This window comes from Vanellus vanellus (genome assembly GCF_965231255.1).
Source record: "Vanellus vanellus genome assembly, chromosome: 3".
In the NCBI taxonomy this organism is placed as follows: Eukaryota; Metazoa; Chordata; class Aves; order Charadriiformes; family Charadriidae; genus Vanellus; species Vanellus vanellus.
The window spans coordinates 107132159-107147299 of NC_138907.1; the positions used below are offsets into that span (position 1 = coordinate 107132159).

The window sequence follows — 15141 nt, forward strand, 5'->3', positions numbered from 1 at the left end:
GCTTAAATTCTTCAATGATGAGGGCAATATAAGACAAGGTATCAGAGAAGCTTAACTGCCTAACTGTTAAGAGTTGTTTAAAAAAAGGTCTTTGTATGCCTAACAAGGGCAAAACTCTGGGGACTGGACCTAAAGTAGTTACTAAAAAAAAATTGCAATGCCTAAAGTGATTCTTAAAACCAAGTATAAAGGTAATTTTTTTTGTCATACCTGTGAAAAAATATCTGTGTTTAGTAAAAGTAAAGAACTCCAACTCAGAGATGGTTTGAAGCAAATTTGAAAGCATTTATTATGAAAGAGACCATAAATTATAATTTAATAGAAATCAGTATTTTTTCAGCATGTCTAGTTTTATTTTTTTTTGCAATTTTTCCCTCATGTAAGAAATAAATCCATATAGCAAGACAGAATTGAAACTAGACACAAATTGGAGTACTTTTTATATAGCAACTTTCTCAGATAAAATTTCATCATAAATTGACTATCACCTACTGTTTATTTAAGAAATAAGTTTAAGGGAAAGTTAAGGTCATTTAATGCATTTCAATTTTGTGTTAGAACAGTCTTGATCAAGAATATAATTTTAATAAAATCTTAAAAGTTAAAATATATTTTTCAGTGTAAATATATTACTGCTTCAACATTTTCTGCTATACAAATTTAATTGTTACTTATGGCAACATAATTGGCTGGAAAGATACCAGTTTTTTCTCCTACTCTTCCTTCCCACCAATCAAACTGGGAATCTGTTTTGGTTGTGACTGTGATTTTGTCTCCAGCTTTGAAAGTCAAGTCACCTGGCTGTTGTCCTTCGAATGAATAAAGTGCTGTCACTTCTACTGGATTACTCCAAGAGTTACCTGAAGTGAAAGAAATTAAACAAAAAGTAAATTACTAAACTGCAAATACCATAAGTTCTTAAATAAAATATTCTTAAATGCCAGTAGAAAACAGTAACAAAGACACCAAAATAATTTATCTGAGCATATAAACTGCTGATGAAAAACCCCTCCATTTCCACTACGTTCTTAGGTAAGTGAAATTTGGATTCTAGCCTATCAGCATTGTCTATTTAATAAAGTAGCATTCTATACAAAATAAACATCAGCAATTTTTTCTATATGCCTCACATGCCCAAAGAGAGACAGTGGGAATGAAATTGGTGTGTTGAAGAAAGTGCAAGTGCTTCTTGAAAGACTGTTGAACAGAACCACTGTCGGGTTTTGGAATGTGTTCTCTGTGACAGTTTCTTCATAGAAACTGCAAAACTCAATGCAGGGATTTGACTTTTTTATCAATACTCAGGATAAAGGATGGTAAAATACAAAATATCCACAGCACTTCCCTTCTTTTTCCATAGGGCTTGCAGTGTCTAGGATTTTGGTGTATCTCACACATTAAACAAAACCCACAAAATGTGCTAGTGGAAAGAACTGATTATGGTTCGGTGTACTGGAAGTGACTTGGCTTGCATAGTGGTATTTTAGATCACATATATAAATGGCTTTTATTCTCTTTCCACCAGTCTCTGAAATAACTCTTTCAGTCCTTAGCTGGGGCTGGAAACATACCATGAGTCTTTTGATCTAGTTTTAAAATCATCTGAAGTCTTGAATGCTATTGTCCAGCCTCCATTCCTGCTGACACTTTTTCAGCCAATATCTCTTTAATATTATTGAACTTTTAATCTAAATGAATATCTTTGATTTGCTAATTATTATGTTTCCTCTCAATTCCTTTAACTCTCTGAACTATACAAGGTAGTTGCATTTGCTTAATGTTGATTTAGAAAACAGTTAAATCTCTCACATTAATGCATCTAAGTGAAAAATGAAAGGTGCAATGGAAGACTAGTTAAGAGGAAACAATGAAGACATTACAGAGGTCAGTGGAGAGATTTCGGGATGTATTGTTCATACGGACATGATGGCTGCACAAACACTCAAGCATGCAAGATTAAAGGCTTTTAGCATTAGATGCATGTGCTGCAAAAAGGAAAACCCAAGCTCTTCTTAGTCTATACGTTGCAAGAACAGAGCTAGAAAGGACGGTGAGAGAAGCAGTGATACAACTTTTTTTTTGGCAGTCTGTGGTCAATAACCAATACCCGCAGAACTTTTCTTTTAGTTGCTTTTATCACTCCAAAAGAAAGGAAAAATCCTTTTCCCCCAAGCCTCCCAAATACAAAATGTAGCTAAAACAGGACAGAGAAGAATAATGTACTATAGACATATGGATAAGCAGCATAGATTATTTTTCCCAGCATCTGTCAATATGTATGTTCATTCCATAGGCCGGTTCTTTCCCTTCATGATCTGTACTTGTGGCAATCATCAAAGATTAATAAAAAGTTATTTGGCCATGTGCAGGGAGAGTGTTGGCTGTAGAGAAGTCAAATGCTGTCTTCCTTGATCACACAGTCTCTCTCTCCTGATATTGATATCCAAGATCTGAAGTCACACACCACTATTTCTTCTGATGTGAAAACAAAACCAGATGAGAATACCCATGTGATCCACCAGTTACTCCTACCAAAAAAAGGCAGCAAAGCAGCTTTGCTAAATATCTTTTTTACTTTCACACTTGAAACCCTGACAGACTGACTATCCAGTAATTACATGATCTTCCTCCAAGAATTCAAGCATTTGATGCAGCCAGGATGACATGATGTGTTCCCATGCAAAGTGTGGTTTGAAGCTAGATATTTTGATTGGGGAAATCATAGCAAAAACCCCCAAAGTAAAAGACACTTTGAATTTTTACTCCTGGTTTTAATTGAAGAGCAGTAAGAAAATACTGTGGCTCAGGACTCTTCAGGTGCCAAGGCATGAAAACAGTTATGACTCAGTTGCATATAAAAAGGAAGCGAGGGTGTGTTTTACCCCTGTGCCACATTCAGGCAGCATGCATGGGTAAAAATGCATTTTATACATTATGATGAAGGCTACAAATCCTTATATTTTGAGTTCTTAACCATGTGTGTCTCCATAACCTAAATGTTCTAATGGATAATCACTCAAGGAAAATTAGAGTTACGATGTATTTATAACGCCCAAACTATGTTAATATACTTGGAAAAATTAGATAATTGACAGCACAAAAGAAGACACTGAAAGTGCTAAAAGTGATGGTGAGAGCTTCTTTTCGTTATATTCAATAGAACTGTCACCACCACTTCAATATGCTGGACTCATAGCAATGGCAGTAAGTAATAGTTACCTCCTCCATGGCTGAACTTGCATCAAGAGTAAGACCGTAATTCCTCTTATACAAATTATTAAGTATACTGAAATGGGCTCAGTAAAAGTAGGAAAATAAAAGAAGGGAAACCAGCCACAAATTAAAACATGAAAAGGTGGAACAAAAGAAGTGCGTGTGAGATACTAAAGTGTAGGAGTGCATTTAATGCACTACAATCATGTCTCCAATTATTGTTTGCTCTGTCAGATGAACAAGATTGTTTTATGCATTTCCCTTCCCTCTTTTTGCCCCTGTGCACATGTATCTTTCCAAAGATACAGAAAACTTAAAGGACTACAGCTGATTATGAACACTGAGTACTGTGTCCTTGCCCCATTTGCTACCCGCTGTCACTTAAAAGCATTTTCCAGCTTTATTCCTGTCAGCTATTTCATAACAATTCCTATGTATTTTCCCCTAGCAGTTCTTTCCCATACTATAGTTTCTAATCTCTGTGCTTTAATTCTGCTTTTTTTGTAGCACAAAACAGATAAAATGCATATTTATTGCCTCCGGATTGCAGGATCCCATGCCTCATATTTATATGGATCATCCTAACAAATAGGTATCTTAAATGAATGTACTGTTATGAAATTTACCACATATAAGGGGGAGCGATTTCATGTTCTTGTTTCCTGATTTCATTTTACATAAAACAGTTTTAAATAAAATTGTTACAGTCAACGTGAAGACTGCTGAATGCATATATTGAAACCACATTTGCAGCTCACACAAGATGGTGCTGCAGTGCTACATACAGCATATGATACTGAAATCATTGAGATTTATGAGTATGCACACTGGAATAAAAACAAATTACATCGCGGAAAATCCTTAATTAATGGTATCTGAATATACACAGCACACTTCTACAAACACAGTGGTCAAAACAGAAATACAGACATTTTGGCTGAAGATCAATTACTGCAGGAGCCAGCATACATATTCAGTGCTCCAGCATACATGGGTATGGCGTATGCTTGATAACAAACTGCTCTGACCACAATATCCTTTCATTTTTTCTCATCTTTACATACCATAATGATTTGAACTTTTTGCTGAGGACTACTGCTATGGATTAAAGACTTGATGAGGTATAGAGTGAACTTGCGGCCTCTTGGGTGCGCTGCAGTACCAGCCCCAGAGTGAATGAAAGAGCAATAAAGCTATCTTTAATTACAGGACATTTACCGCAGAATGAAAGCCTTCTCTAGAAAGTTGCTATAGAACAGATACACTGGTTACATTTCTATTAATTGGTTGAAAAGTACCAGATCCTTTCTTTGACTATGCCAGCTGGCATAGACTGGCCACATACCTACTAGTAAATGCTCACCATCCAGAGAGGAGAGACACGTCCGAACTACCTACTGATTTCTATACTGGAGTAACTCCTAAACCACGTCTATGAATTAACTGGGAAAATGCTAAGTGAGAATAATGCCAAGGAACCTTCTAACAACACAACCGTGTAGGTAACTGAGTTATAGTGCTGGGCCCATGCCTTCACACTGTTTAATTTATCAGTAGATGTAGCCACTAATTTCACATTCTAATGTGAACCTATAAAATATTAGTAAACCCATAGGCTGATTCTAAGACTTTTCTAAAGAAAAAACGGCATTTTACATCGTTTTGGGTTCAGCTTATTGTGCTTCCAAAAACTAAATCTGAGTTGGAACACAGAATAGTACAGTCCAGCTGTGGGTTCCAAATTCAATTTTACTGGCATAGATGTATATATCTCCTAGCCACTGAATGTCTGATGCTGAAGAGCTTGCAGAATAATTATACAAAAACTGTGAAGTGCTGCTTTTGGCCATTGACACAGCAATAAAACTGAAATAACTTTCATGTGCTTGAGGTTAGTGGTGAGATAGCAAATTTTTGCAAAGGGGATGTTTAGCAAAATTATCAGCAATTAAAAAGCTGGTATGATTTTCTGGGTCATGCATGCACCTATATGATAGAAACTGTAAGTGAACTTACACAAACTTTTACTGGTGTTTTGGGGTTCATCTAAACCATATTAAAGACTGCAAAAAAGGAGCCCTGTGACTCAATTGTCATTGCCAATGAGCCATATGATCAAGGGTACTGATAACTGACAGTAATCCCGTTGTCAACTGTTCATATATTGATCACTTTCTGCTAAATCTCTACTTTGGTAAATGGGCTGCGAGTCTGGTTTCTTTTGAAGTTGAAAGGTTGTAACATTGCTTCCAATGGGACGCAACATACCATATGAAAATGAGATTGTCTAGGTAGATATATTTTTCCCTCGAACAGTCCCTCTATGTTACTCAAATTTTGTGTGCAACCTTTAGAATGCATGGTTATAGTTTTCGCTATTTAAAAATCAATCTGAATGAGCAACACATTCAACATACTAACTTCTACTTTCTCTGTATTTTGTAAAGCGGTAGAGAGAAATGACTGGAACGGCCACACTAAATGTTAAAAGTGAGATGAGTCTCCAGCATCAGAGATGACAGAAGTTGTATAGCGCTGGCATAAAAGCTCCACCAGGAAGTGTCAGCTTACAGGAAAGCTGTAATAGAATTCTCATTGGTTAAATGGAGACCTAGAAAACTAAGCAACCACATGAACCCTGTTTGTGCAGCACAAGTAAGAGAAAACCAACAAACAGACCAAATGATGGAAAACAACTAATGGATTCAGGCAGATGCAAACATCTATGCTTTTAAAAACAAATATATCAAGTAACAAAAAGATTTACTATCACTAGTACAGTGTTCAGAGGCATTGAAAGCTTTGGGTATGGCTCATAGGTTTGGGATGAGAGCTGTAACTAACAGTGAACAGACAGAAATCTTACTTCTTTACCTATTATGGGATACCAGGCTTTAGTTTGGAAAGAATTACTACTGAGTTTATAATAAGAGTTCAGGAAAGAATCCAAGTAGACTAAAGAACTAGGTTAATTACTGGGTCCCGCAAAACTCTCAGTAAAAAATGATAGTTAATGCCAGCAACAATGAAGAGTTTACAGGAGATTTTAATAGCCACCTTTAGCAAATGGTCTGGACAACACCACTTGACAAGATATGACTGTGATTGTAAATATTGTGTGTGTATACGTATATTGATTATACTAAACTGCCTGAAGGATGTTTGCCCCAAATTATCATATTAAAAAGGAAGACTGTTATGAGGCCCCAACTGGACACATTAAAGAGGAAGAGAACCATTGGCTTGATTCAACAGCTTTACATGAGCCAGCAACATGCTGTTGCAGCAAAGGTGAACATTATCCTGGGGTACATTAGGCAAAGCATTGCCAGCTGGTCAAGGGAGATGATCCTTCCCCTTTACTTGGCACTGGTGAGGCCCCACCCAGAGTGCTGGGACCAATTCTGAGTTCCTCAGTACAAGAGAGACATGGACAGGCTGGAGAGCATCTAGCAAAGGGCCACAGGGATGATGAAGGGAATGGAGCATCTCTCCTATGAGGAAAGGCTGAGAGAGCTAAGACTGTTGAGACTAGGGAAGAAAAGGCTCATCAATGTCTACAAATACCTGAAGGGAGGCTGGAAAGAGGGTGGAGCCAGGTTTTCTTCAGACGTGCCCAGTGACAGAATGAGAGGCAATGGGCATAAACTGGAACACAGGAGGTGATGTCTGAACACTGGGAAACACTTTTTTTACTGTGAGTGTGATTGAGCACTGGAATAGGTTGCCCAGAGAGGCTGTAGAGTCTCCATCCTTGGAGGTATTCAAAAGCTGTCTGGACGTGGTCCTGGGCAACTGGCTCGCAGTGGCGCTGCTTGAGCATGGGGGTTGGACCAGATGATCTCTAGAGGCCCTTCCAACCTCAACCATTATGTGATCAGGTGGAAAACTTGAGAGAGTTTTTTGGTGGAAAACAGAGAGACTTTTGAAACAAAGTAATCTTGAAGTATAAAAGTAGCATGGAAATTTATAATTGTGGGGGAATAGATTGGACTGGAACAGCAGTAATCAAAACCCAATTTGATACAAATGGAAGTCACCTTGCCAGCATCATCCCTGTCTAGGCCAGAGAGAGCAGCCTCCCTGACAGACACTGCGACTAGCCTTTGCCCAGCCAGGGCAGTGCACAAGCACACACAGAGCTGCAGTACCCACATCTCCAACAAGAGGTTTGTTCAAGTAGGAGAACCTTCACTGCCAGAATAGATTGTGTGCGCTCATAACCCATACTACCTGTGAGAGGGGATGTGCATGAATGTACAGCTTTGTACACATAATACCTGATACGCATGCATGTCTGGAAGTGCAATTGAAACTGTGGAGGTTACATTTAGAAACCTCAGGTGTTTATTAACTTTTTTCAGTTGTCTAATATTGTGATTTATTTGCTGTAATGCTGATATTGATCATGAATGTATACTTCACAGATTACTAGCTAATTATCTGTCATTAGTGAATTCATAAAGCACTTTGATCCCGATTTTGGTTTAAGCTACATGAACTGAGCAGTCTTTCCTTGTGGCAGTTCTTGCAAAAGTGTCTTCTCCCACAGCAAAGATTAGGGTTCAGGCTGAATGGCTTATGGCCATTGCTAAGCTTTAACTAATAATTATAATGAAAGAACTTATTTAACTGCTGGTCTTGTAAGGAGGGCAAGTGCGCATAGTGATGATAAAGTTAGGCCGAGAGCAGGAGTTCAAATATGTAATAAAAAGCTAAGCTCACTAGCAGTCCCGTGAGAACTTAGGATTGTTGTTCTTTTTATCGAAAACAAATCAGTTTAGACAGAGCAACTGGGCTACTGTTAGGGTTAAGACTAGGATCAGAGCTTAACAAAGTAAGGGTCTGAAGAGAAAGATTCGTTGGTGGACAAGCAATGTCAGGAATGAGATGAGGCATTAAATGGCAAGAGTAAATATCTTACAGATATTTCAGGATTTGCTGTGCTCATCAACCAATAGATCTAGGTCTGGAAATTAAAAGATAACATTGGATCCTTGCACAACAGGTGAAGGATAGAATACGAGCAACAAATGTCTTATGGTTCATTCTGAGGTGGATGTGAGTTACTGCATCACAGAAAAAGTCAGCTTTAAGGATGGAACTAGTATTTCAGTATGGAATCCAATCAGCAAGTTATTCAGCTTCTGCACTTATTGTTAATAGGTGTTCGAACTGGTCCAGTTCTTAAAGTGATTACTGCTCCTCTGTCTCCTTCATATTTTCAGACTTGAGGCTTATTGAGCTATATTTCGGGTAGGATTTGGGTAGGAACTGCAAGCACCAGAAGGATACATTTTCTGCTGGATCCAGCACACTGTGCATTAGAATGTGGAAGGCAAGAGGCAGGCAAAAGAAACAGCACATAGTAAATTCTGAAGGCCTCAGGGTAACTACTAATGACAGGGATAGCTTCTAAATTAGTGCTAGGGCTTCAAGATAGTAGGAACTAAAGGCCTAAAATTTGACTTGAGGAATGCAGCAGCATTAGGCCAACGATAAAGCTTAAAGACAGGCAGAGAAATAGCTTAAGTTTAACTCTGAAGTAGGTAGACGAAACACTGAGCTCAATCTGTAATACTCGCAAGAATGGGATGAAAGCTGGATCTGGCAGGGAGCGCTTTTGGTTCTGTTTGAGCTCAGACATACTTAACCTAAGAGTCAGTGGAGGAACGTAAAGGACGGGCAAAGTGATAAGGCAGGAAATTAACTTTGAAGCAAGAACTGAATCTAGATGAGAGTAAAGGAATATTGAATTTGCAAAGGTCAGAGAGAAGGATGTTGCAACAATTGAATCATAACAGGACAAAAACCTGGACAAAAGTGGAGACGGAAAGGCTGCCTCCTTAAAATGGTATTCAGAGAATAATTTATAGGACTCATTGCTTAGAAAGTGAGAACTTCTAAAGAAATTCAACTTGGAGATCACACGTGCTCTGCAGTGGTCAGTAACAGGCAGTTTCAGATTCTGTTTGATAGGACGAGGGGGAAAGGCTTTAAACTGGAAGAGGGAAGGTTTAGATTAAACATTAGGAAGAAGTTTTTCACTTTGAGGGTGGTAAGGCACTGGAACAGGTTGCCCAGAGAGGTTGTTGAGGCCCCATCCCTGGAGGTGTTCAAGGCCAGGCTGGACGGGGCCTTGGGCAACCTGGTCTAGTGGGAGGTGTCCCTGTCCATGGCAGGGGGGTTGGAACTCGATGATCTTCAAGGTCCTTTCCAACCTAAACCATTCTATGATTCTATGAATTCATAAGTAGTTAACAAAGGAGTATCAGAGTAAGGCAGGAAGAGATGGATCTGGAACAAAGGTAGTTATGAGTTGTCTGCAGAAAATGTTATCTAGCAAATGAAAAGAGACAAGTAATGGCTAGCTGGGAAATCTTAACAGAAGAATAGAGGGCTGATAAAGACACCTTCTCAGTGACAGACTGGAAATATAGATGTAAAGGCAATTACACACATAGCCCAGCAATGGAGTTCACAGAGAACAAGTATTAGCAAAGAAAACAGAAGGTGACAATCTATCTACCAGGTTACAGAATCACAGAATGGTCAGGGTTGGAAGGGACCTCTGGGATCATCTAGTACAACCCCTCTGTCTGCAGTACAACCCCTGTGGGTTCACCTACAGCAGGTTGCACAGGACGGCATCCAGGCAGATTTTGAACATCTCCAGAGTCAGAGACTCCACAACCTCTCTGGGCAGCCTGTTCCAGTGCTTTTCCACCCTCAAAGTAAAGAGGTTCCTCCTCAGGTTAAGATGGAACTTCCTATGTTCAAGTTTGTGCCCGTTACCTCTTGTTGTATCATTGGGCACCACTGAAAAAAGACTGTTGTCATCTACTTGGCACTCTCCCTTTAAGTATTTATAAGTAATGATAAGATCCCCCTTCAGTCTTCTTTTCTCTAGACTAAAAAGACCCAAGTGCCTCAGCCTTTCCTCGTAAGAAAGATGCTCCAATCCCCTAATGATTTTAGTAGCCCTTTGCTGGACCCTCTCCAGCAGTTCCCTGTCCTTCTTGAACTGGGGAGCCCAGAACTGGACACAATACTCCAGATGCGGACTCACCAGGGCAAGGTAAAGGGGGAGGATGACCTCTCTCAACCTGCTGGCCACACTCTTAAGGTTAAGGGAGGATGGAATGTGATTTCTAATATGTGGTTATAAAGAGGTCACCAGAGGCTTGGAAGTAACAGTTACATTTACATCAGTGAACGGAGCAGTACTAAGGCCAACTGCCAGTCTGGCCCTGTCCATGCTATAAAACTCCGTGTCTCCAAATCAGAGTAGCTTCATTCATATTGACTACTGGGGACAGTCTCTGGCACATGCTAACTTCCAGACTAAGGACAGCCCACTACCTTTCCCAGATCAAAATCATACCAGGAACCTGCTAACAATTTAATGGAATAAATGATAAAGTTTCAGTGCCCAAACACATTCCCTGGCAATGTTTAATTCATCAGCATAGATAGAGCCAATGGCTTGAACTGAGTGGAAGAGAAGCTGCTTTGAAGAGGGTCCAGCATAGCACTGAACAACTCCAAAACAACAAGATAAAAGAAGATTAGGTAACAGCAATATGATCAACTATGGGCTTTATAAAATGAAAGAGGGTGAGATGCTAACACCGGGAAGAGATATTAGTGGATGAGATTGAGAGTTTAAGGGTCAAAAGGAAGTGACAAGGTAGGATAGATATGTGGGACAAACAGAGAGGCAGGGGATAAAACAATGAGAATTTTCTGCACCTGTGAAAGCTGTGAAGTTTAGAGAAGATAAGAGCTGAGGATGAGTACAACCATCATATCTGTATCAGTATCCTCCTGAAAGATACCCTGTACGGACCGGTATGAGGGGACAGACAGTGGCTAGGATCTGAAGACTGGTGTAGCAATGCAAGTCCTCCATAAAAGTGAGACTGGGAACATGTAACTAAATAAGGCACGTTCTCTGACACTCAGGTCGGAGTTTGGTGTGTTGCCAGACATGAAACCACCTTTTTGGCCACTCCTCTTTTTGCCCCTATTAGTCATCTGAGGAGGTTATTTCAGAGCTGTACTCCCCCAGTTGGTAAGATAGCTTTCTTAATGTCCAGCTTCAAGTAATTCACTACTAGTTCACATCTTTTTTTTTTTTGGTGACATTGACTTTTGGCTGAAATCTTTCTTTCTTGACATTTACCTTCCTTACACTTTTATAAACAAAAAACCTTTTTTTTTAAACCTTCAGACTGTTACACTAAAAATAACTTAGCTACTTCATATCAGTGACTCCTTGCTCTACTCATTGTACTTATTCTTCTTGGGAGGTTATTCTCCCCCTCTACTCTGCACTGGTGAGGCCACAACTGGAATGCTGTGTCCAGTTTTGGGCTCCCCAGTTCAAGAGGGACAGGGAACTGCTGGAGCGAGTCCAGTGAAGGGCAACTATGATGATTAAGGGACATGAGGAAAGGCTGAGTGAGCTGGGACTCTTTAGCCTGGAGAAGAGAAGGCTGAGGGGTGACCTTATTATGGCGTACAAGTATCTAAAGGGTGGGTTGAAGGAGGATGGAGCCAGGCTCTTTTCAATGGTTCCCAGTGACAGGACGAGGGGTAATGGGCACAAGTTGGAACATAGGGAGTTCCATTCAAATACACGGAAAAACTTCTTTACGGTGAGGGTGACAGAGCACTGGCACAGGCTGCCCAGGGAGGTTGTGGAGTCCCCTTCCCTGGAGATTTTCAAGACGCGCCTGGATGCAGTCCTGAGTAATGTGCTCTGGCAATCCTGCTTTAGCAGGGGAGTTGGACTAGATGATCTCTACAGGTCTCTTCCAACTCTGAAAACTCCGTGATTCCGTAATTCTCCACATCTATTCAGTTTAACCTATTTTTTCTTGAAAATGAGTAAACAGAATATTACCATCAGGTAAGAGGCTTGTAGGTAATTGACTTCTCACACTCTGCCATTAAGCACAGAAGCTGTTTAAATACAAGGGTGACAGAACTGAGGGAACAGAGAACTCATTTTGTGGAGATCATGGATTTATTTCTGAATGTGAAAATAAAATAAAAAATATTTGGAATTAATCAGCACAGGAGACTGTCAATAGATTTTTTGATGACACAGCCATGAATGAAGAAATTGGCAAAGAAAAAATGAAATGTGATGGAGAGCAGAGAACACAGGAGGAACTGGAAGCCACAGAAAGCTGACGTACAAGAACAGGAGAGGTATTAGTGATGTAGCAGAGCTGTTATTTTAGCTGAAGGCTGAGCTGAACCAAAGCTGCAGAACAGGTGATAAAGCTAGACAACAAGAGAGCTAAGTGGTCAAATGCATTTAGTAGAATAATACCAAAGTTACAAAAACTAACAATGAAGATTCAGAGAAATCAAAATAAAGGGAATGGGTACATAATTTAAAGAAATTTCAATAGAGATATAGATTTTGGATATGAATGGTTGTATTCCAAATCCCAGAACTCAAAACCCAGAGCCATATTAGAATTCAACATAATATAATATTAAACACAGATGTTATTTATTAGTTTGATGATCATTAATTCAACAAAAAGTCATCAGTTCTATAAACTATTTTAATATTAGTAGGTTTTGAAAGGAGAGAAGTCTCTGTGTACAATAATGGAACCTGTTCCAAGGTTACCCAAGACAAAAAAAAGGAAGCTAGCAAACAGAAGACTAAAGTGATGCAACGTTAGGAGGGAAAATAAAGATGTCTTGTGATTAGTGCCTTCATCTGTCTGGACCATAAGAAGAAATACCAGCACATGAACTGAAAGATGCAGCTACTTCAAAGAGTCTAAGGAAATGGACCTAAACCTGACCTGTTGGTAGTAATTTAGAAAACAGTTAAGAACAGCATTAATCAGGTTGAAGTCTAAGCATTAATTGTGTGCTGGATCACCAATATATATAGAGAAACTGGACAGTGTGTTGGCTGATATAATGCTAATTCTTCAGCTCTCTTTTCTCCAAAGAACTGTGAAGCTGAAACTACTAATAGTCTCAGTGATACAGCACCTTTTTCAAGAACAAGGCAAATCTGATGTCTTGGTTATGTATGATCAGTTGTACTGGGAAGTATCTACTTTTTACTACATCTAAACTTACCCTCTTGGTTTCCATCATATTTTATGTCTATTTCTGAACTACTATGTAAAACAGTAGCTATGAAAATAACCTATGAACATAAAGTTATGCCCTACAGAGATTTGCGAATTGTGTCAGGGATAATCAAAGAAGCATTGGAAGGGAACTGAGAGGGAGTGGGTGGAAGAAAGATGTAAGGCTTAGTGATGGGTTTTTGAGGAAATCACTAATTATTCCTACATGTCAGTTTCCTGCAAGCTGTTCAGTCCTTTAATTTTAAGGATCTCATGCCTTACGTCACTACTACATTTTGTAATTGCTTTAAGTAAGAGTTTTAAAACAAGAATGAATACTAGTTTTAAATTCAAGGTATGTGAATGAACAGTGGTTTTGATCATAACAATTCTGAGTCACACTCTAATGAGTTAGAACAAAGAAAAAATTGAAGATACACTTTGTTGATATTTTACAAGACAATCTTAGAAACAGTTCAGTTGTCTGAAAGCATGCACGTATGTGACTAAACTTGTCCCCTTAGAAACAAAACAATGGAAACTATTACAGTTATGTTATGTTAACAGTCAAAAATGCACAGAATACCTCTGAAAACACAGAATAAGATACTCTAGGAGGTAAAGAAATAAAGCTGCAAACACATAATTGTATGGTTTTTACGAACTACGTGCATACACACAACAAAAAAATATTTCGTTACAACTAGTTTTTCCACTCAGAGTTTAGAAATCAATCAAAATGTTGAAAACCGCAACAGAAAACAGTGTTCTGTTATTGAAATAGAAAGTATATGGCTTGCAATGGATGTGACTACCAGTTTGAATATTTCTGCAAATTTAAAAACCTCTTGCATATATTAAGTAATTCCTGTATTAAGGACTAGCTCATTTACTTCATAGAATCTAAACAAAGAAAAAAAAATATTTCCACAGTGATGTTATAAAATATTGAAACAAGATTGCCTCAAAATATCCACTTTGTGAACACATGCAATATTAAAAACATGACAGATATAGTATCTTATTCCATGTGACTTTTGGAAAATTGGCATCTTGGAGATTAAGACCTCATTAGGTACAGTTACGCAGTTATACTTTGTAATGTTTTATGGATGTAGAATTTTAATGCAATTAACAGTCCATACTTTGATGACATTTGATGACGTTCTGAGGCTTTACTATTCATAAGTAGCTTCTAACAAATACTGTTTAGCCAATGTGAACTTTGGCTCAATGTTGGGGCTCAGACCCACAAATGTGATGCTGAGTTCATGTTCACAGCTAGGTTGAACAAAAGTTAAGTCAGATTACTGAATTACCTAAGTTACAATATCACAATAAGCAGAAACAAAATACCTTATAATGTTAAGATTCACTTCCTGGGCACTTATTGGGCAATGCCCGTTCTCAGGCTTTATCACTCACTACTCCTGGCGGTAGGCCTAGAGCAGCAGTGTCTTTGGAAAACTGACAACTGGTCTGCCTTTAAAGACTTAAGATGGAAATGAGGGCAGTGAACTAAAGGATGTCATGGCTTTCTTCGCTCAAGACAAGATGAAACATCAGCCAGTAGGGGGGGTGGGGAAAAGGGAGTAAAGCAGAAGCTTATTGTAGTATCTTACACACTAGGACCCTCTGAAGAAATTAACTTTTCATGTCCTGTACGGCAACAAAATATTACATGTGTTAATGCTTATTTAGAAAAAAAAGCCTGCATGCAACTCTAATTCAGAAAGAAGAATACAGTTGGGCTGTTATTTTAAATACTACAAGTCATGAAAATAATTTCAGTTCTTGAATCACACCAGTTCACAGA

General features: G+C 38.8%; 1 protein-coding gene across 1 annotated transcript in view; it reads right to left on the reverse strand.

Annotated features, from left to right (window-relative positions):
- Window positions 1–309: 309 nt before the first annotated feature.
- SH3YL1 (SH3 and SYLF domain containing 1) overlaps window positions 310–15141 on the reverse strand; it is a 55773-nt gene continuing 40941 nt past the window's right edge. The window contains exon 10 of the mRNA XM_082481123.1: window positions 310–860. Coding sequence (XP_082337249.1) covers window positions 661–860 — 200 coding nt within the window. The 3' untranslated portion in view covers window positions 310–660. The remainder of the gene's footprint in view (window positions 861–15141) is intronic.